General features: G+C 40.9%; 1 protein-coding gene and 1 long non-coding RNA gene across 3 annotated transcripts in view; one reads left to right on the top strand and one right to left on the bottom strand.

Annotated features, from left to right (window-relative positions):
• Window positions 1-24,294, top strand: part of Chst9 (carbohydrate (N-acetylgalactosamine 4-0) sulfotransferase 9) — a 308,385-nt gene that overhangs the window by 138,982 nt on the left and 145,109 nt on the right. For both annotated transcript variants that reach the window (NM_199055.3, NM_001364992.1), the window contains exon 3: window positions 7,456-7,494. In NM_199055.3, coding sequence (NP_951010.1) covers window positions 7,456-7,494 — 39 coding nt within the window. The remainder of the gene's footprint in view (window positions 1-7,455; window positions 7,495-24,294) is intronic.
• On the bottom strand, window positions 1,097-15,568 carry Gm30452. Its single transcript, XR_386080.3, has 3 exons — window positions 15,528-15,568; window positions 1,716-1,856; window positions 1,097-1,616 (listed from the first exon to the last, which is right to left on the bottom strand). It is a non-coding gene; the product is annotated as a predicted gene, 30452 (long non-coding RNA).

The following is a 24,294-nucleotide window of genomic DNA, read 5'->3' as shown; positions in this document are numbered from 1 at the left end:
TTCGCTTACACATAGTAAGAGGATCGAGTTCCTGGGAGAAGATCTCTCTTCACTTCTGCACCATGGGCTACTTTACCGGCAGTTCACTCCAAATGAGACTCACTGTGGTGACTCGCATGGTGAACATGTTTATCTGGAGTACTACTTATATCACAACGTCAGGATACTTGAGAGGCTCGAGCAAGAACACTGCTCAGTTTGAAGCCAACCTAGCCTATACTGTGATTCCCAAACTATCTTGAGCTACAGAGTGAGACCCTGTCTACAAAGTAAAGACCAAACTTCATACTATTTAAGATAGATGCAGCCATTGGCTTTGATTGTGTTGAGAATCATCTGTTACTAGACAGCACCTGCCATGGAATGCCTATATAGAGGAACTTCTACAGATACACTGTTCTCTGGGTATGGAGGTAAGAATGTCATAAACTTTGCTATATGATACACTTAGGACTTAACCCTTATAATGATCCAGTGAAGTAGGTCACATTACCCCTATTTCTAGAGGGACATATTCTAGCCTAGAGTAATTAAGTGATGTACCCAATGCCTAATGATAAGTAGGTGCTAGAGCTATAGGTTCAAGCTCTTCACTGCTCTAAAAGATTTTCTAATTACCTCAAGCAAGGGAGAAAAATCACTGGGCCCGTATTTCAACACCACCATCCACTAACTTGAACACAGTACATGTTACAAAATGATTCAGAACCCAATTTCAACACTGGAAAAAGATAACGATTTACCCAAGAGGTTATTGGGATGACTTCATTAAATATATTTCAATGTCCATAAAACACTAGGTATTCAATATACACTACATAACTCCAGAATCTAAAGGTCTTTTATGAAATTGTACTCCTAAAGCATTATGCTTAGCTGTGGGACAAATAATAAGCAGTTATTCATCCAAAGAACAGTAAGTTGCTAATAAATTTGCAGAGATTTAAAAAGAAAAGGAAAAGGGATTCATGTAGCCAACTCTCAACACTGGCTTTCTGTGGCTTGAGAATATGTCAACCCTTACTTCCTCCAGAGTTCTCACTTCATCCATACTTTGTACACCTCTTATTTATGTGTGATTTTAGTAGTATGGTGCCTTGGTGAAGTTAAAACTCTTCAAGACTCAGGTTGGCTTTTATACTGAAAATAGTTACAGTACCTGAAAGCCCTGTGATGCAGTGAGGATAAAGTGAGAGAATCCATATAACACACTGACAGCAAGAATAGGCACACTGTCGCTGGCTCAGAACATTAACTGCTATTCTTAACATGACTGTAATAAAAGCCCTTTCCTGGGATCACTGAGAAACAGGACTGAAGCAAAGTTCAATTGCTTTGTGGATATTGTGGTTTTATTTTACTGTTTTTGAGACAGGGTCTCATATATTCCAGGCTGTTCTTTCAAACTTTTTATATAGCCAAGATGGACTTGAACTTATAATTTCTCTGCCTTGTCCCCAAGTTCTGGGATTACAGATGTGCCACACTGCCCAGTTTGTGCATTGTTGAGGATGAACCCCACGCAGAGCTTCATGCTTGCTAGACAAGAATCTTACCCCTGGTGATCTCTCTCTCTCTCTCTCTCTCTCTCTCTCTCTCTCTCTCTCTCTCTCTCTCTGTTGAAAAATCAGAGTAAGAAAAGTTAGTGATAATTAGATAGTAAATAAATGTTTTCCAGATACACACACTCATGTATAAGTATAGGTATCTCTCACCGTCATGAGAGCATGAAAAGACATGTGTAAGAAGACACTGCATTTTCCCCAGGACTGCAGAATTCCCAGGAACGATGACTAAGGGGCCAGTCAGTCACATAACTTCAGTGTCCACATGCCTTCTGCTAAGCAGTGCTGTTCCTGTGGAGAGAGACAAGATGGTGAGCTTAGCAAATCTTCATACATTGACACTCAACCCCTCAAAGAAGTTGAAATTACTTTAAATAATGATGGAAATGCTTTTAACTCTGACGACCCACATACATATTCTTTCTTGTAGATAAAGCAGGACAATTGTTACAACAATAGTGGTGACTGGGGTTTTACAGTTGGTTCTTATAAATCAACTAGCACTTTAACCTAGACACATTGACCATTAGTGAAAGCATTTGAAATAAGTAAATCTCAGACCCTCTCCCCTCCCCAAATTTCTGTCAGATAAATGGGATTAAAACCCCACTTTCTTTGACTTTCTCTAAGCTCGGAAGTACATATGGACAACAGATTCTACAAAAATATTGCCAGTTTCCCATTATAGTGTGTGAAGCATAATTGCCATTCTAAGGCCAAAATAATTAGCATTTTGTCATCTGGAGGTTATTATCCCCTAAAACATGCAAATACACACACACACACACACACACACACACACACACACACACACACACACACATACACACACACCCTTCCTTAAAACAAGTAGCATGCACACAGTAGTTTTCCTTGTCGTGAGTCTATGCCTTCTTCATAGTGCATTTTGCCAGAGAAACATTGGACATAAATGAACACTCTCAGGTATCCTAGCAACAGGATGTGATTAATAATACCCCTCAGAGCAGGGAAGATAAAATGGCTTAGAGTAAATGCAAACTCAGAACTGACTTCTGAGAAATTGGTAGTGCAGTGAGGCAAGCATGATCAGACTCCACGACAGACTTTATTGTACACAGATGGAAGCAGAAAGGAGAGAGAACACACTTAGGATGGAGAGTGCATTTGAGCAGGAAATTATTGCATACATGGGCACATTCTCCCCTGTAGCACACATATGTGTGACTATATGCATGCTTGTGTGTGCATATGTGTCATCTGCAAATGCTATCAAAATAACTATCTTTTCCTTAAGAGTGATGACAGTCACTGAGGTCCCCCTGTTCATTATTGGTGACACACTCTATGTGGCAGTATTTGCCTGTGGCTCTAGCATATCACAAATAGTCAACTGTGATTAAGAGACTTCTATAAAAAAGCCCTGGTGAATTGATGTGTATTTGATGTTTCTCTGTGTAACAAGACAAATGCAAAGGGTTTGAATGACATCAAAGATCGGTGTACATAAGTAGTCATAAAATTTGAAATTTTAGTGTTCAATTAAGTACATTCTCTCATATAAGAGAAAACTTTTACCCAGCAAATTCAATTTTTATGAGCTGATGATCCATTTTTATTCCTCACAGGTGGAAAACTGCATCTAGGTTTACACAGAAATAAGATGCAAAGCATAGTTTGCTGCTTTTAAACTAGAATGTTATAAAATAAAGCGTAAGTAGGACAGAATGCCTGCTCATTATTCTGAAAGCCTCTCTGTTACTTTATCACCCACTTTTCTAATATAATAGTTTTCTAGGTTGTCAGTTGTAATATAAATACCCACTAAGAGCTATATTCTGATAATGTGTTTGCTAAATCTGAGCAGTACTAAAATCAGCTTCATGTTCTCTAGTGTTTCGGTGGGGGTGGAGGGGTCTTACGGGGCTCCCTGGATACCCGTGTCTTCCCAGGAAGTGGTCTTCAAGGCATAGTAGGAGGCATGGGGGGCGGGCAAAAATATGTCTCATTACATCTAAGCATCAGCCAGGCACTGGACTTAGAGCTTGTGATATAAACAAACAGCTAGGGGAACCTCAAGAGGAAGGGGCTTCATAGAACTATTACATGCACTGTGCTCTAAGGGGTCAATGAGAATTCACCCCTTAGAATTTGAAAGGCAGGAATTACAAGGCAGAGCATTCCAGGAAGCACTTGCGGGGGGGGGGGTGGATAACATCTCACAAATGAGTCCTATGAATGGTACTTAATGGAGGGAGGGAGGAAGCAAGTGGTGGCAAAATCATCCAGTCACAAATGTCTTTCTAAAGGACATGGACTTTAATCCTCAGCAGAGAGGAACAAGAACAGAGCAGACAGTAAAATCAGTTAAGGATTTCTTCATATACATCAGGTAATCTCAGGAAAATAGATCAAGTTCATGACTGCAGTGATAGCAGTGAGAGGGGAGGATAGTGGAAGGCTTTAAAGAGAAAGAGTGTGGTGGCTGAGGAAAGGGAGCAGCTGGAGAGACTTAGGTTTGTGTTCAGACATCTGAGTAGGAGGCGCCAGGACGCAATGGCTTTGGAGAATAGTATAATCACCCATGATGGATGGAAAATACGCTGCAACTGAAGCCACAGCCTGGGATTTCCGCTAGGCTTGAAACCTAGGTATTTGGATCATAAGATACAGGTTGTAGACTAATTTCTTGCTCTGGAAACCAGAGTTGAGAGAGCCCAAGATTATATCATCCACACAGAGCAAGATAAAGATTCTGAAAAGACAGCATGTTGTATCTGTACAAGCACGTAGGCTAGCGTGCCTTGATCAATATAATTCGTCTTAGGTACTTTATCTTTGTAATTTAAAGTTTAGTGTGTATACAACTAAAAGTATAAATCTAACTGCTGTCCCCTGTGATAGACTTGCTAGCAGGAGAGAATCATTAAGTAACATTTATATGGTTATCTCCACTTACAAAGCTCTTTTGTATAACCCAGGAGCAAAAATTGTTTAAAGTCTCAGTAAAACCTTCAAATGTGTTTTTTAACTCCTTTCTGAAACACTGGATCACAATGTCTCACAAGAATTTTGTCCACTTACATGGCTCATTTCACTTCCATAGCATTGAAAAGATGCAGCTTCTGGTCCCTCACTTTAAAGAAGAGAACTGCCCAGATCTAGCATCACTTTGGTTATATTACCTCACATGGCAAACTGACACCAGCTTTGAGCATATTCATAACAACTTTCCGGGTCAAAACAATGATAAACTTTTACTATTTTACAAGTATCTGTGGGTATCTTGTGAACAGCTGGCTTTGTCTATGAACTCATTTCTCTTGCTAGGATAAAATACCCTGATATGAAGCAGTTTGAGTGAGAAAACGTTTATTTTAGTTGACTGTTGCAGAGAAGCCATGGTCTGTCATGGTAGAGAAGGTATGGCAGAAAGAGCATGAGCCTGGCCCATCACATTTCAGAGGAGGAGAAGAGGAAGAGGGGCCAGACAATAAAGATTTAACCCCCTCTCCACCCCTACACCTTCCACTGACAATCATTCTAAGAACAAAGCTCCATTCCCTAAAGGTTCAATAACCTTCCCAGACAGCACCATCCACTGCGGAACTGTTCAAATATAGAAACTTATAAGAGACATTAGTCATTCAAAACCTAACACCACGGGCCCATGAACTTGCATGAACCAGAGTCATCTAAGTTCCTGACTAAGGCTAATGACTATATTGTTTGTGCCTCTGGGATTCTGATGGTTGCTGATGTGAGTTCACTGGATATTAACAGAAGACCTTAGTTTGATGCCATGTGGCCCTTTCCATGGACTGTGTAGTTATCCTTATATACATTATCTGGCTTTCCCAAGAGGAAGAGTTTCAAGAGATAGAAAGATGGAAATTGGGTGTTTTATACCCAATCTTGAAGATCACCCCCCACCATTTCCATAAAACCTTGTTTACACAAGTCTGTCTAATTCAGTGGTGACAGAGATTTAAAGGGAATAGGGTGTCAAAAGGATGAAAGATATGGGCTACGGAGGATGCCATGACCGCTTAAACACATTCACTTTCAACTTTAGACTCATAAAACTTCATTCTAATAGAAGTTAAAGATGCCCCTGAGCCTTGCATTCTACAAACACTTTGCTAAGTCAAGGTTTGCATAAAATATTTTAAAGTTCATGATAACATCTGAGGCACCTAGCAATCCTAAGTGTTTAACCAAGTAGTGAGAGGTGACTGTAGAAAACTTGCAAAAGGAAACATATGCCTCGCTTGGTAATAAATGAGGCCTTTAAATGGACTGTTCATGCTATTTATCTGTTTGAATCATTGAAATAAATTGAGACCTGAAAATAGTCCAAATGAAAATGATTAATCAGGGTGCCAATTAAAGCAATTCTCCAATGCATGCTTATGGAGGAGGGGAGACTTGTATTTTAGCATTTGTAAAGACATTAAGGGCTTGAAGAATCCGTTGGATAAACTTTACATATAGCTTTGATGTGTTATATAACTCCTTGATAATGTTCCAGCCAAAAAATGTTGCTAGGTGATAAGAAAGTGACTGTGGGAGGGATGGCTCTCATTTACCCATGCTAAGGCAGTGCTTTCGCCTCCACTTTGGTGTCCTTTCACACCATGAGCCTGGGGTACAGCTCCTTACCTGAGCCTTGAACCCCGGAGAAGTGTTCCATACATTAGCGTTAAAACGGCTTGTGTCAGTTAGAGCTCTTGCTCCATCAGACCACTTATAAGCTGCAGAGCTCCAAGAGGGAGAAATGGCATCCTCACCCTCGTCTTCCTCATTGCTCCCTTAATTTCTAGCTCCTCCCACAAAGATACCATGTAAATGTGAGTGAGCTGTATCGTCTGCCTTTACATTCTGTTTAATTCTTCACTTCAACCATCTGCAGAAAATCACCATATCCTCCACCTACAATCTCAATTTTGATCTTTGCTAAGCCTCCTATTTCCATAACACTTTAAACTCAGTAAATTCACCTAAAATCCTTCATTTCTTTACCCTATAACTTTCCCAAGAGCATCACCACATGCCTCAAGTTATCTGAGTAAACTTGACCTTGCTACATCCCTTTCACCTCACCTTTTGTAAACCTCAGGGCTCTGTTTTGACTCTCATCACCTCTGCCAGCCACTACTTTTCATTCTTACTAACCATAATCCAGTTCACTCATTACCTCCTAGATAAATTCTATATACTAATATTGGAGGTTATATCTCTAAAGCAAGCTGTAAACATTCCTCTGGATGAACTGTGTACTTAAACTACTTACTTAAACTACTCTATTCCTAGTTGGTCAATCCTTGTTTCAGCTGTCCTGATCTTTGTTGGTCTTACTTGATTTAGCTTTCCTCCCTAATGCTTTGAATAGGAATTATTACCATTTAGGGTTATTGTTATGAAACAATCTTTTATCAATAGCCTCACTCAGTGCTAGACCCTACAGGCTACACTATATGCCTACCAGTGGCATAGTGCAATAGTGGCATGGCTATTAGAGAGCAGCCACACATTTTTTAATGAGATTTCAGGCCTGCTATTCTGGAGGGAATTTATACAGAACTGTAAACCTGGTAATCTCAATTCCCTGGTTCCCCATTTGGAACCAACCATTGTTGTTTCTGAATGGTCCTGCTATCAAAATGGCCTTCTTGATAACAGATTGTTAAAACCCCACAGAACAGTTCTTACATGCTTATGATTTTATTTTTTAAAGGTGGCTTGAAAGCATTTTTTTTCCTTGTCAACTATGAGCACTCATTATTAAATCACTCGGGGCATGGCTGAGAGATAGTGGCTCTGCGCTGACATTATCATACACTGACTTTTCATCTTCATTATAGTATCATATCCTCATGACCCTAGTCTATAACTTCTCTTCTCATTTCAGGGAAAATAGAGAAGAAAAGAGATCAGAAAGGAGTATCGGGTAAGATTTCACTTAATTAGCTCCAGCTCCATTTTTTTTGCTTTTATTTCCAACTTCTAAAATGTGGCTGTAACTTCACAGTCAAGTTTTCACATAAAAATTTATCATTTGTGATCCTTGACTTGATCAATATTAAATTAATTTAAGATAAGTTAATAGACTTAGATTTTATTTTAGCTTTCACATCAATCAATTATATCCCTGTCATTATGTCTTTCCATTCAAAAGAAAATGAGATGGAATGTTTAATTTTTCATGATTACATAACAAAAAGAAAGTCTTACAATCAGCTATTTAAAAAATAAGGATATTGTCATGATTGTTAACCAGCTTATTTTCTCAGACATGAATCTCAGTTGTTTTTCTGAAAACCATTTGTGCGAGAGAAGTTTTTTCAAAATTATATTAGCTATTTAAATTAGAAAATCTTTGTATCTGGGAGAAATTGTTAATGTGTTATCAATGATTATAGAATATAAACTCCTCATATTTCTAGAGGTAGATGGTACTTGGTTCAATGCATTTGCATACATTATGGAGTCAATATTTGCTAACTAATACAAAATAAGCTTTTATATTTCCATATTTTCTCTATTTGTCTTTTCATTTGGCTTTTCGTTTAAAATCTTGGGGAAAGATAAATTTCATTCACTGAGCAAGCATTCCTGTTAAGACATTGGATCCCACTAGGTACAGATCTGAGAACAATCTTGGAACATGTCAATTTCACTAACATACCTGTCTCCACCCCTCCACAAATTTCAACAGCTGTGTTTCTTATCCCTGTAATAGTTGAGAGCTGCCAATATAAAGATAAGTTATTTCTAATACTCTTCTTTCTACTGTGTGTCTGGGGAGGTGTTCTCAGGTGTGAAATATATATATTTCAATAATCTACTTTGGTTAATAAAAGACAGGGTCTGCACTCTCATCTGAAAGCAAATAGAGTTCCAGGATTCCTTGTCACCTCTACCTAAATGTAGTATCCATTAGGAAACTTTGGCAACAGAATTTCTCTTTTAGCATCCCTTTTAAAACTTACTCGCATTGTCTTCTTTCTGCCTCTTGAAGCCCAATAATGCATACAAAGTATATAAAAATAAATATACATACGTACATACATACATATGTGTACACACATGCATGTATATATACACACGTACATACATAAACATACATGCATACACACAAACACACACATATACATGTATGTATGTATGTATGTATATGTATGTATGTATGTATGTATGTATATGTATGTATGTATGTATGTATGTATGAATTCAAGGATGTGCCTGGACTTTCAGAGCTGTAATCTCCTTTGTTCTTGCCCTTGAGGGAAGGCTGTGTGTACCTTTTTCTAACATTACATGGAAGCTGTCCTACTTGCTTCTTCATGAAAGAAACTACAGAAAGGAAGAACGTTAATTAGCCACAGCATTGTTCCAGATGCCTCATTAAGTTCCTTCTGTAATCACGGATCTAAAAGTTCCCTGTGATCAAGGTGATACACTAACTTAAAGACGGGCTCGAGAGAACTCGGACTTCAATCTTGACTTTTGTGGCAACACCATTCTAACCATTCCTCACAAAGTATTTAACTTCTTTCTTAATTAGTTAATTAGCTTGTTTACTTTATGTTTTTATCACAGTTTCCCCTACCCGTTCTCCACCCAGTCCCCTGCCTCATCCACTCCTCCTCTCTTTCTCTTTAGAAAATGGGAGGCCTCCCATGGATATCAACCAGCCTTGGGATAGCAAGTTGCAGGAAAACTGGGTGCATTGAATCCTATGGAGACTAGAAGAGGCAGCCGAGTACTGGCAAAAAGTCTCAAAGGAAATCAACAAAGTCACAAACAGCCCCTGCTCTCACTGTTAGGAGTCTCACATAAAGACCAAGCTGCACAACTGTTACATATGTGCTTAGGTCAGTCTTATGTAGGAGCCCTAGTGGCTAGCTCAAATTCTGAGGGACTGGTATGGGCCAGGTTAGTTGATTCTGTAGCTTTTCTTGTGGTGTCCTTGACCCCTCTGGCTCCTTCAATCTGTTATCCCTCCTCTTCAGAAGAATTCCCCAAGCTCTGCCTAACACCAATTTCTGGTTGAAGCCTATCTAATAACAGTTATGTTCCTCTTTGTAAGTATAGCAGAATATCATTCACAGTGTCAGGGGTGGACTCCTTCTTCACAAAATTTTCTCCAGAAATAGAAGTCATTTTTAAGGTGAACACATCTTTGTTGGGAGACAGGAATCAGTAGGGCACTGAGAAAACTCCTCTTACTAATGGAGGTAACTAGCCCCATGTGATTATAGTATGTCAACCTGCCTGGTGTCCAGGATGAAATGAAATCAAGAATAACTAAGGAATAGAGCCAAGCTTGCCAGTGGGAAAAATTGGAAATATCTTGTCATTTAAACATAAATCATGCTCTTTGAAAACTGTCTATTTTAGGGTGAATTTCCAGTTTGAGGACAGTTTTGACATAGACCTTAAGCACAAAGTTTGGTTCAAAGAGAGATGTACAGGACATGCCCAAGTATAGGCACTGGCTTCTCAAGGGCCTGTTCCAGGGAATCTGTCATGGTAAAGATGACACAGCTTTCCAAGATCGACACAGTCATTTTGTCAGCACAGTAAGTGTGTCACAGTGGCATGCATGGACGTACCTTTAGATTCTGAAGTACCCTGAATGTCAGTGACCTTCCTGTTTCTGACCATCGCAGAGGCCATGTCCCACCCATTCTCTTCAGAATCTGCATTCTGCTTTTCAGATGAGGCTGTGCCCTCCATATGTACTGCTGGATCTGTCTCTCCACTGAGGAATGAAGAATTTGGCCCTAATCATGTTCAACATACCCCTACCTTATTTCACTAAAAAGAAGGAAAACCAAAATATACAGGAAAAAAAAATACTATAGGAAAAAAGAACCACCTGTGGTTTTGCAAAACTAGCACCTATTAGAGAGGAATACACACACACACGCACACACGCACAAAACCTCATTTTTGCTTTGCTGTTTAGATCATTGTTTCAAGAATTTTGGGCTGGGTAAATGGTTCAATGGTGAAGAAAAAATTGATCTTGAGAAAAATGGTGATTAGTTCCCAGCATCCTCAGGGAACAAAGCATCCTCCTATGACCCCCACCACCACCCAACTGTGCCCTCATGTGTATGCTACAAACCTACACACCTATACACATAGAGACAGACAGACAGACAGACAGACAGACACAGAGAGACAGAGACAGAAAGAGAGAAGATATCCATATAACTAAAAATAGAATAAATTTACTTTTTATATTAGATTTAAATCTTCACAGAACGAAGTGTTTGACCGGCATTAGGAAGTTATTCCTCGTGGGGAGTTATTTTCTAGTTATTTTCTAGGACCATAGATGATGACTTGCTCATGCTTATGAAGCTGTACATCCAGGTCAAGCCTATAGGAGAGTAATCCAAGCAGCTGGCTGCCTCATTCTGAAGGCAGTTTCCATTTTTGGCTATTGTTTGCATCATTGCTTAATTAAAATGACCTGCTTTGTCGATATGGTCAACACACAGCAACCCTTACATGGCTCAAATTTCATTATTTAACAGACTAAATTATGTTCCAAAGCTTTTGGTTAATGTTGCCTTAACTAAGTTTATCATAACCTATGTCGCTAAGGCTGTGGGATATAAGTTCAATTTTATGTGCTGGGGGGCGTGGTTCAGTGGGTAAGAGTGTTTGCTCTGCAAGCATGAGGACCTGAGATAGAGTCCCCACACCAGTCATGGCCACATGTGCCTATGACACCAGCAAGGCAGCGAGTGGCAGATGAGCAGGTAGATCCCTGGAGCTTGCTGGCCAGGAGTCCTAGATAAAATACACAGCTAACAGTTCAGTGAAAGATGTTGTCTCAAGAGAAGATGGAGAATTACTGAGGAAGATACCTGATAGCCTTCTCTGGCCTCATCATGCCTGTCCACTGGTGTAAGAACCCATAAACTCACATCTGTGCACTATGAACACATGCACACATGCATGTACACACACATGCACACACATGTGCACACACATGTGCACACACATACACACATCAGCTGTAAGGTCTGAGACAATGAGTTGACAGTTCACGGTTAAAGGCACTTGCCACTAAGTCCAATGGTCTGAGTTCAATCCCTAAGAACCAAAGATAGAAAGAGAGCGTTGACTTTTGAAAATCATCCGTTGATCTCCACTCATACACTGTAGCATGAGTGCCTACACGTACATAAACAAATAAACAAGTGTAATTTAGAATTTAGCTGTGAGATATTCTCAGAGCTTGTCTGCATTCTGATTGTAAACCGGGCAGTGCTTTCATTTGAGATACTATTTTGCCTAAGCCAGAAATAAATTTTACAAGAATAATATAAATTGGTATTATTCACTGCAGTTTTTGAAAAGCAAATCAAAGCATGTGCATGCCCCTTGACACCAGCTTTGAAATCACAGAACCTATTCTTACAACATAGACACAAAAGCCAAAGCTAAATTTGGATGTGTGGTATTGTAAGAATACATGGACAAAAGAAAAGAGTCAAGTACTTGATGCGATTATTCATCTAGTTGCCCCGACTTTTTCACTAATCCAGCTCTTTCATCAGGAATAGAGGAAAAACATCATGTTTATTTTACATAAAAAATCTACTGAGTGAGTAATAGTTCTGTCAAAAAAATCTGCTTGTTTCAGTGTTGTGGTGTTCTTGATATTAAAGGACAACATGGCATAAAATACTAAGAGGAATTTAGGTGTGCAAAGCTTCTCAGTAATTATAGTTTGGACAAAGCAATGCCAGAGGTTTGCTAAGATGCAGGGATGACATCTGCTTACCTTTCAAATCCAGTTTACTATTAAGTAAAGAGCAGTACTGGAGGCCCAGAGAATGGAGCCACAGCTAAGACAATGCGTTTCATAATGAAACTGCAGGCTCTTCAGTGATAGCATTAGACCATCACTGTAGTTAGACATGGTTTATTCATTCACATAATTTCTTAAAGTATAATGAAATGTTATATTTTTGTCTATCCAAAAGGTGACACTGTTACATAGCTAGCACATTCTGGAACATGTGCTTTGCGAGCTCAGCTCCTCATTGCTGACTTTAGACTTGGCTTTTGCGCTCTTTGGGAAGGTTCCAATATGACAATAACCATTCCAATTTGAAACACTGGCACACACTGAATACATACACATTTTGGATTTAAAAATTAAGTAGAGGGAGCAGAAGAGACAGCAGCTGGGCAACCCAGGGAGAGCAGTGACTACCCTGCCCCGCCCAGCCAAGCCCTGCTGGGAGACCAGATGTTGTCTATGGCTCATGTTTCCACCAAGGATCCTGCAGATGCCTGTGGTCTGTGCTGCAGCCTGAAGCCATGAGATGTTCAGAATCTATGCTGCCACCAGGGGCCATATTGATGCAGATGGCCTGTTCTGCCACCCAAGGCCATGTGGAGGCCATGTAGAGGCCATGATCTGGCCAACCTCTGAGGGCCTTGTCTGGGTCCTCAGACCCTACTGCAGCAGGGGACTGTGATCATGGTGTGTGAAGGCCCATAATCTGCATACCTGTTGACTGTAAAGAGCAAGAAGGTTAATTTGCTGTGATATCAATGACTGCAGAAGCACAGTTGAGTTGGAAGGTTTTTGTTACGATCCCTACCCCCAACCCACTGCATCCCCATGAGTAACAACATAAACAAGAAACCACTAAAGAGAACTCTTAAAAAGTGTAACAGGGATGCTGAAGTTAGCTCTCCACAATAGATGGGTTCTGGCAAAAGTGTGGGAGGAGAAGAACTCAGCTCTATCTAAGGGGCAGGCCACTGACAATTTGACCATGCTCCAGTGAATATATACAACACAAAGCAGACTTGGTTTTTCTTCTTATTTTTGCTTTTTACTTTTTTTGGAGGAGGGAAGGTCACAACAGGGTGGCAGACATGGAAGGACTGGGAAGGGATTGTGATTGTATGCATGACATGAAACTCCCAAAGAATTGATAAAAATGTTACAAGGAGAAAAATAATACTAAAAATAACAACAAAAATTGGTAGACAAATAGTGCATAAAATCTGTCACTGACATGTGAACGCATGTTTTGTTTCTTATACATTATTTGAAGAATGCAAATTTTCAAACACCTTTGCCTTTGATGCGATCTTCCTATATGCTATCCTTGGTTTATAGAGATTTCTAGGATTCCTACAGAATATCAAAAGTTAAGCCCTCAGGATCAAACACAGGGAATAACTAGCTAGGCCTAGGTTGACTGACATGAGCCCTCGGAGCTAGCCATACACAGACTTCTGAGTAAACTATAATTTTTTTAAAGCCCACTTTTATGTTTGACTTTCAGTGTTTTGGAATCCTTTTTGTGTTTCATTCTCTCTTTTAAAACCATTATGTTAATAAGATTCCTTAGCATCAAATTTGAAAATACTTATTACCCTAACATACATGCTATTGCTTATTTCTCTGTAATCTTGAGAATGTCACACATATGAAACCTGATCATGCCCATTTCTCTTTAACTCCCTCAAGGTTGCCTCAACAGAGCCCCTTTCCCAACCGCATGACCTCTTGTTTTCTAATAACTCACTGGTGCCCATGTGTGCATGGGAGTGAGGCCATCCCCTGTTGCATGAAAAATCTGCCAGTGGCCACATAATCAAAAAAAGTGCGATTCTCCCTTCCCTGGCAGCTATCAATGATCAATGGTTGCTCATTAAGGGTGTGGCTTGTTTTCCTTGCCACATCATCTGAAGAGAACCAATTATGATCCTCTCTCTGACCCTTCACACACCAAGGTAATTAAGGTAGCATTGTTAGCCTTCATGGAAATATTTATGCCAGGAAAGTTGACTGTTGTGTTTGTGGCTCTAAAGTAATATCTATCAAAGCATAGGTACCCTCAGCATTTGGCAAACCTGGGTAGGTCAAGGTCACTAAGTTAGACTTAAAGCCAGACTGTGAACCACAGCTAACCTAACTCAAGCTCCCACCTCTGATGAAATACATAAGTGGATTGGTTTTTACTTATATCCAACCCAAGTAGCCAAGAATTATGTAAACACACTCTCCTGTTTAGTCACCTTCTAGCACTAAGACACCAGTTTTCTGCTTTAGTAACTCATGGCAATCCATTGCCAAAGACTTGCTTTGTTCAAGTTGCTTTCTTCATGAACCATTTTTCTGAACTGCTATAACATATCTCATTTTAAAAAAAAAATTGCCAGCTATCTGTGGGTTTTATAGCTTGAGGACAGTATTTATTGTTGAATAAAGTAGAGCCTCTTAGATACATATTCCTACCCTCAAAATAGAAGACTTACACTTGAAATGTTTGTTCAAAAAGTCATGGAGAATCTACATTTTAAACAAACTTCCTTTTCCAGCCAGTCTAATTTATGGTAGAGACTGGATAATGACACAGCTGTTCAGAGGTTTTTTGTAAATACCTTAAATTTTATTGCACAGCACTGGATTTAAACAATGTGTTTATTCAAATTGAACAAATATGAAATGATAAGTAATTAATGTGGGAGGAATTGCAGTGTGCTGCCACACAGTTGTCTATGAAAGCATCTTTGTGAAGACCACCCCCAAAACACACAAACATACACACAAGCCTGGCATCTGACTTGGATTGCTACTGTGGTGTGCAGAGCAGAACCGATTTGCAATCCCTTGAGATTTGCACCATGATTTGTTTAGGTGGCAGCAAAGAAATGTCTTCAGCTACAGCAGGAGAGATTTCACCATGGTATCATGTGCCTTATTACCTAATGAAGACAGTGTTGCCTGTGTGGACACTTGAGTATCATGTATCCAGTCCTTGTTCTCAGAAAATGAAATGAAGTTTCTTAATTTGTACTAACCAAAATTACTTGGAGCTTTAATTTTAAATTAAGTAGTCTGTTAAGAGAAATAAAAAAATAAGTAAAACCTCCAAGGAATTTCCAATTAAAGTGAGATGTAACTCAAACAAAAATAAAGTTTCTTACCAGACCTGGATCACAGCAGTCATTCTAGCACTTGAGAAACTGACAAAGAGAAAACACAAGTGAGAGGCAAACCTGGGCTACATAACAAGACCTTGTCTAAAATAGAACTAAGAAATAAAAATAAAGCAATAAAAATAAAGCATATAAATTCAAAATGTACTTTATCAGGCTAAACAATCCTTTCAAGACAGCAGGGAACCAAATAGTTCTCAAGAAAACTGTGCTGGACTTGTTGACGTTAATAAGGAAAACGTATCAAAGTACATCTTGTATGTATTTGCATCTCACTCAATATTATAATGTATTTAAAATAATATAATGATGTATTGGGGTACCTAATACACTTTCTTCTGACAGAACCTGGGCTTGGAGCATTCAAGGTAAAGATGCATTTTGGATTAATTAAAAGCGTGATCTACACAAAGGCTGAAAACTGCCCACAGAAATAGAATACCCATGATCCTTAGGTTTCCTCTACAGAAGTCTTAAGTTATAACTGATTTTCCCACAGGGATAAAAATGAGGTTGTGTTTCTAACCAAGAAACAGATGCATAACTTTAAAAAAAAAATACACATGACCACAAACATTTTAATCAACAGTAAATGATATATTTGTATAATGCATAGCTTAAAACCTTTTAAAGTGAATGTCTGTCATTGGAGCTGAGTGATACAGAAATCAATCACGTAAATTGTCCTGTTATTTTACGGGGAGTCCCCAGATAAGAGGATTTCAGGGCAGCAGAGAAGCCGTGAGACTCTCTGGAGACATAAAGCTCTTGAAGCCTGCTCACCCCTGAAGTGAGGTTATAATGTCAGTGGCAGCTGGGAAAACGCTAAAGAGGCTTAGCCTTTCTGAGAGAGAAATGAGAGACTCTAAAGTGGAGGAGGTGCCCATTGTGGAGACAGATCCACATTACAAAGCCCTTATAAAACTCTAGAGGGGTGGTGCCCATCACAGGGACAGATCCAGGTCCACAGAGTCCTTGGGAGACCCTAGAGATATTCAGTGTATAGTCTCTAAAAATAAATACCTTTCTGTACCACTGATAAACAAAAAATGCATCATATTCAACTTTGACCTCATATAATGCAATGTTTCTTGTTTTTATTGGTTATTTTCTCACCTAATGTCCTAGCCATTATACAGTGACTAGCCAGGAAGGGCAGATAAGCAAATACTAATTACATTAAATCTAATATGCTTCAGTGGCTCTCGTGGTATTAAATCTTACTGCAACGATATAGATATGTTGTCTATAAGAATTTTAGTCTATATTTATATTTAAATGTATCATAAAGTACACAGACTTATTGTTGAAACTGTAACATTTAGATAGGTGAGCTCATTAAATACATCTAAATTGCACTACCATCACTGCCATCTATCTATAGGGCTGCCCAGATCTGAAACTTTACCTGTAATCTGTAATTCCTCAATACCCCTCTCCCTGTGCTCCAACAAAACACAATTCTTGTATGTGTGTGTGTGTGTGTGTGTGTGTGTGTGTGTGTGTATAAGTTAATTGTATGTGAGTTTTCAGGTGTAGGTTCTTATAAATATGCATGCAGCAGAGAAAGACCTCAGGTGTCTATCAACCTCCACCGTGCTCTTCAGAGAGGGGTTCTATATGAACTTGAATCTTGCTGAGCCAGCTAGGCTGGCTGGCCAATGAGCTCATGGGCTCCATCTCTCTTTGCCCTTAACCCAAGGTTATAGGCACTCTCAACCTTGTGTGAGGGGTGGATTCATATTCATGCCCTCTTTCTTCACAAGTGCTTTCATGCACTAACCATCTCCTTGTTCTTTTTTTCTTTTTCTGTAATTTGACAACATTGAGTCTTCATATCTATTGAGTCAAACAATAATTGATGGAAGAATACACATTTGTTTTCCTCTGTCAAATAAAAAAATATATTAGTAGGGATGGAGAGATGTTCTCCCAGACAAGGTCCTGAGTTCTTTCCAAGCATCTAGATGGTGGCTCAGAACCATGAAACACCCTCTTCTGGTGTGCAAACAGATAACATACATGTAGATACATACATACAAACAGATAACCAATATAGATAAAAATACATAAATAAACCTTTAAAAATAAAATCCAGAAAAAATGTAAGGCGTTATGTGTACAAGATGAGCTAATTCATTATGAAATTTTTGTGCATGCATGAAATGCTTTATTTATGTATTTGTGATTAGCTTATTTCCTAATGCCTCTAAGTTTTATCCATGTTATACACTAGAATTTCTTTCCTTCTGAAGGTTGAATACTATTTACTGTACCTACGTACTTCATGTTATTTACCCACTTTTCTCACGTGGAACATTTGAGCTTTTGGTTACAGTAAATAAACTGCTGTGAACATGGATGCACAAATGTCTCTCCATGATCATGCATTCGGTGTTTAGCATGTACTGTAAGCCGATTCTCTAGGTTTTATCACATTGTGCAAGATTCTAGCTTGAGATATCACACATGATGGTTAGTCTTCATTGTCAACTTAATTGCCTTGGGACTCACCTAAGGTGCATACTGGTGGCTTGACCTTGAGGGAAGGTCTTATGAAGTTCATGAGAAGGGAAGACCCACAATGAACCTGAGTGCCCACCTCTTATGGATATGAACTTAATAAGAACTGGGAAAGGAAGAAGTCAGTTGATGATCAGTGTCCTTACTAACTATGGATGCAATGTTATCAGCTACCCCACACTTCCACCAGCATCCCTTCTTCAAAACTAAGGAGCTAAAATAAACTATTACTTCTTTAGATTGCCCTTTTCAGGCATTTTGTCACAGTAACTAACACAGAAAGTTGGTACCAGGAGTGGGGCTGTTGATTTTTTTTTGATAAATCTGGCCATGTAATTCATAGGGCTTAAGATCTTGTTCGGAGGAGATATGTAAAATAGTTTAAAACTATGAGATGAAAAAAATCTAAGAATTTTATTAATAAAGCTTAGTGAATCCTTCTTATGGACCAGAATTACAAGAAAATGTAAACAACTGAGACCATGGCTCATGAGATCTCAGGGAATAAATAAAAATAGACTTTACTGGGAATGTAGGTGGGTTTCCAGTTAAGTTAGAACCCACTCATGTTATATACATGCAAAGAATTCCTCTACATTCTGCCTATCTCCAAAAATGTTCATGAAGATAAATTCAAAAGCAATAGACTACATCACTTGGCAGAGGAAATTTCAATAAAGAGAAGCACACAGTCTCTGGGATAGTTACTGCTCATTACTCTTATCCAGGCCTACAGTAAAAGAACAGAAAATAGGGAAGAAGTTACAGAGACAAAGTTTGGAGCTGAGATGAAAGGATGGACCATGTAGAGACTGCCATATCCAGGGATCTGTTGGGAGCCGCGCCCACATTCGCCGTTACAAGATGGCGCTGACAGCTGTGTTCTAAGTGGTAAACAAATAATCTGCGCATATGCCGAGGGTGGTTCTCCACTCCATGTGCTCTGCCTTCCCCGTGACGTCAACTCGGCCGATGGGCTGCAGCCAATCAGGGAGTGACACGTCCTAGGCGAAATATAACTCTCCTAAAAAAGGGACGGGGTTTCGTTTTCTCTCTCTCTTGCTTCTTACACTCTTGCTCCTGAAGATGTAAGCAATAAAGCTTTGCCGCAGAAGATTCTGGTCTGTGGTGTTCTTCCTGGCCGGGCGTGAGAACGCGTCTAATAACAATTGGTGCCGAATTCCGGGACGAGAAAAAACTCGGGACTGGCGCAAGGAAGATCCCTCATTCCAGAACCAGAACTGCGGGTCGCGGTAATAAAGGTTCCCGTAAAGCAGACTGTTAAGAAGGATTCAACTGTATGAATTCAGAACTTTTCAGCTGGGGAACGAGAGTACCAGTGAGTACAGCTTTACGAGGTAAGTCTGATCTTGAACTTTCTAAGGAAATTCAAGACAGTCTATCAGAAGTAAAGTGGAATATGTTTGGCCTTGAATTTTTTCTGGTGTTAGGAGCCCTTTTGTTCCTTTTCACATGTTATCAAGTGATTAAGATAGGGCTGAAAATTCTAGAGGAAATTCAGGACAAGCTATCAGAAGTAAAGTGGGGAGAGAGAGTAGGAACAAAGAGGAAATATGGTACACAAAATAAGTATACAGGCCTTTCCAAGGGTCTTGAACCCGAGGAAAAGTTAAGGTTAGGTAGGAATACCTGGAGAGAGATTAGAAGAAAAAGAGGAAAAAGGGAAAAGAAGAAAGATCAATTAGCGGAGGTCTCTAGGAAAAGGAGCCTGTGCTCATCGCTGGATGGGCTCGGGGAGCCAGCTCTTAGTAGCTCTGAAGCAGATGAAGAATTCTCCTCTGAAGAAACAGACTGGGAGGAAGAAGCAGCTCATTATGAGAAAAAAGGGTACCAGCCAGGTAAAGTGCTAGCTAATCAGTTAAGGAAGCCAAAAGCGGCTGGCGAAGGCCAGTTTGCTGATTGGCCTCAGGGCAGTCGGCTTCAAGGTCCGCCCTATGCGGAGTCCCCGCCCTGCGTAGTGCGTCAGCCCTGCGCAGAGAGGCAGTGCGCAGAGAGGCAGTGCGCAGACTCATTCATTCCCAGAGAGGAACAAAGGAAAATACAACAGGCATTTCCGGTCTTTGAAGGAGCCGAGGGTGGGCGTGTCCACGCTCCGGTAGAATACTTACAAATTAAAGAAATTGCCGAGTCGGTCCGTAAATACGGAACCAATGCTAATTTTACCTTGGTGCAGTTAGACAGGCTTGCCGGCATGGCACTAACTCCTGCCGACTGGCAAACGGTTGTAAAAGCCGCTCTCCCTAGTATGGGCAAATATATGGAATGGAGAGCGCTTTGGCACGAAGCTGCACAAGCGCAGGCCCGAGCAAACGCAGCTGCTTTGACTCCAGAGCAGAGAGATTGGACTTTTGACTTGTTAACGGGTCAGGGAGCTTATTCTGCTGATCAGACAAACTACCATTGGGGAGCTTATGCCCAGATTTCTTCCACGGCTATTAGGGCCTGGAAGGCGCTCTCTCGAGCAGGTGAAACCACTGGTCAGTTAACAAAGATAATCCAGGGACCTCAGGAATCCTTCTCAGATTTTGTGGCCAGAATGACAGAGGCAGCAGAGCGTATTTTTGGAGAGTCAGAGCAAGCTGTGCCTCTGATAGAACAGCTAATCTATGAGCAAGCCACAAAGGAGTGCCGAGCGGCCATAGCCCCAAGAAAGAACAAAGGCTTACAAGACTGGCTCAGGGTCTGTCGAGAGCTTGGGGGACCTCTCACCAATGCAGGCTTAGCGGCCGCCATCCTCCAATCTCAGAACCGCTCCATGAGCAGAAATGATCAGAGGACATGTTTTAATTGCGGAAAGCCTGGGCATTTTAAGAAAGATTGCAGAGCTCCAGATAAACAGGGAGGGACTCTCACTCTTTGCTCTAAGTGTGGCAAGGGTTATCATAGAGCTGACCAGTGTCGCTCTGTGAGGGATATAAAGGGCAGAGTCCTTCCCCCACCTGATAGTCAATCAACTGATGTGCCAAAAAACGGGTCATCGGGCCCTCGGTCCCAGGGCCCTCAAAGATATGGGAACCGGTTTGTCAGGACCCAGGAAGCAGTCAGAGAGGCGACCCAGGAAGACCCACAAGGGTGGACCTGCGTGCCGCCTCCGACTTCCTATTAATGCCTCAAATGAGTATTCAGCCGGTGCCAGTGGAGCCTATACCATCCTTGCCCCCGGGAACCATGGGCCTTATTCTCGGCCGGGGTTCACTCACCTTGCAGGGCTTAGTAGTCCACCCTGGAGTTATGGATTGTCAACATTCCCCTGAAATACAGGTCCTGTGCTCAAGCCCTAAGGGCGTTTTTTCTATTAGTAAAGGAGATAGGATAGCTCAGCTGCTGCTCCTCCCTGATAATACCAGGGAGAAATTTGCAGGACCTGAGATAAAGAAAATGGGCTCCTCAGGAAATGATTCTGCCTATTTGGTTGTATCTTTAAATGATAGACCTAAGCTCCGCCTTAAGATCAACGGAAAAGAGTTTGAAGGCATCCTTGATACCGGAGCAGATAAAAGTATAATTTCTACACATTGGTGGCCCAAAGCATGGCCCACCACAGAGTCATCTCATTCATTACAGGGCCTAGGATATCAATCATGTCCCACTATAAGCTCCATTGCCTTGACGTGGGAATCCTCTGAAGGACAGCAAGGGAAATTCATACCTTATGTGCTCCCACTCCCGGTTAACCTCTGGGGAAGGGATATTATGCAGCATTTGGGCCTTATTTTGTCCAATGAAAACGCCCCATCGGGAGGGTATTCAGCTAAAGCAAAAAATATCATGGCAAAGATGGGTTATAAAGAAGGAAAAGGGTTAGGACATCAAGAACAGGGAAGGATAGAGCCTATCTTACCTAATGGAAACCAAGACAGACAGGGTCTGGGTTTTTCCTTAGCGGCCATTGGGGCAGCACGACCCATACCATGGAAAACAGGGGACCCAGTGTGGGTTCCTCAATGGCACCTATCCTCTGAAAAACTAGAAGCTGTGATTCAACTGGTAGAGGAACAATTAAAACTAGGCCATATTGAGCCATCTACCTCACCTTGGAATACTCCAATTTTTGTAATTAAGAAAAAGTCAGGAAAGTGGAGACTGCTCCATGACCTCAGAGCCATTAATGAGCAAATGAACTTATTTGGCCCAGTACAGAGAGGTCTCATGCTGGTTAATCAACTCATAGATCTTGTCCAGATACAACTAGATGTATTATGACAAATAACTCAGCTGGGATGTGAACAAAAGTTTCCGGGATTGTGTGTTATTTCCATTCAGTATGTTAAATTTACTAGGGCAGCTAATTTGTCAAAAAGTCTTTTTCAGTATATGTTACAGAATTGGACGGCTGAATTTGAACAGATCCTTCGGGAATTGAGACTTCAGGTCAACTCCACGCGCTTGGACCTGTCGCTGACCAAAGGATTACCCAATTGGATCTCCTCAGCATTTTCCTTCTTTAAAAAATTGGGTGGGATTAATATTATTTGGAGATACACTTTGCTGTGGATTAGTGTTGCTTCTTTGATTGGTCTGTAAGCTTAAGGCCCAAACTAGGAGAGACAAGGTGGTTATTGCCCAGGCGCTTGCAGGACTAGAACATGGAGCTCCCCCTGATATATGGTTATCTATGCTTAGGCAATAGGTCGCTGGCCACTCAGCTCTTACATCTCACGAGGCTAGACTCATTGCACGGGATAGAGTGAGTGTGCTTCAGCAGCCCGAGAGAGTTGCACGGCTAAGCACTGCAATGGAAAGGCTCTGCGGCATATATGAGCCTATTCTAGGGAGACATGTCATCTTTCATGAAGGTTCAGTGTCCTAGTTCCCTTCCCCCAGGCAAAACGACACGGGAGCAGGTCAGGGTTGCTCTGGGTAAAAGCCTGTGAGCCTAAGAGCTAATCCTGTACATGGCTCCTTTACCTACACACTGGGGATTTGACCTCTATCTCCACTCTCATTAATATGGGTGGCCTATTTGCTCTTATTAAAAGGAAAGGGGGAGATGTTGGGAGCCGCGCCCACATTCGCCGTTACAAGATGGCGCTGACAGCTGTGTTCTAAGTGGTAAACAAATAATCTGCGCATATGCCGAGGGTGGTTCTCCACTCCATGTGCTCTGCCTTCCCCGTGACGTCAACTCGGCCGATGGGCTGCAGCCAATCAGGGAGTGACACGTCCTAGGCGAAATATAACTCTCCTAAAAAAGGGACGGGGTTTCGTTTTCTCTCTCTCTTGCTTCTTACACTCTTGCTCCTGAAGATGTAAGCAATAAAGCTTTGCCGCAGAAGATTCTGGTCTGTGGTGTTCTTCCTGGCCGGGCGTGAGAACGCGTCTAATAACAGGGATCCACCCCATAATTAGCATCCAAACGCTGACACCATTGCATACACTAGCAAGATTTTATCGAAAGGACCCAGATGTAGCTGTCTCTTGTGAGACTATGCCAGGGCCTAGCAAACACAGAAGTGGATGCTCACAGTCAGCTAATGGATGGATCACAGGGCTCCCAATGGAGGAGCTAGAGAAAGTACCCAAGGAGCTAAAGGGATCTGCAACCCTATAGGTGGAACAACATTATGAACTAACCAGTACCCCAGAGCTCTTGACTCTAGCTGCATATGTATCAAAAGATGGCCTAGTCGGCCATCACTGGAAAGAGAGGCCCATTGGACACGCAAACTTTATATGCCCCAGTACAGGGGAACGCCAGGGCCAAAAAGGGGGAGTGGGTGGGTAGGGGAGTGGGGGGGGAGGGGAGTGGGGGGGGGAGGGTATGGGGGACTTTTGGTATAGCATTGGAAATGTAAATGAGCTAAATACCTAATAAAAAATGGAAAAGAAAAAAAAAGAACAGAAAATAGAATGGAAAAACATGAAGATATACATTTATATGTGAAAGGGGTATGGAAAAGTTTGAAGATGCAGAGAAGGTGTGTTTGGAAAGACAGGTGTAATTATTAAAGTTATTGTGTGTTGATAAAATCTAACCCTCTGAAGGCTCCAATTTGTAAAAATGCAAATTGACTTGAAATAAGAGAGCCTTGGATAAGAAAGACATCACAGTGTTCTCAGATGGAGAAAACCTCCTTGGAAATGATTTATCAAGTTCAGACACCAGGCACACAGAAGCTACTAAAGCTCTAGTAGAAACAAAACAGACTTCATATTGAACTGGTAACAGAAAGTGTCAACATAGCCCATGTGAGCCTTGTTTTGTAACAAT

The sequence above is a fragment of the Mus musculus genome, chromosome 18 (genome assembly GCF_000001635.26).
Source record: "Mus musculus strain C57BL/6J chromosome 18, GRCm38.p6 C57BL/6J".
NCBI lineage: Eukaryota > Metazoa > Chordata > Mammalia > Rodentia > Muridae > Mus > Mus musculus.
The sequence above is the reverse complement of the archived record's forward strand: the minus strand, read 5'-3'. Positions and strand labels throughout refer to the sequence as shown.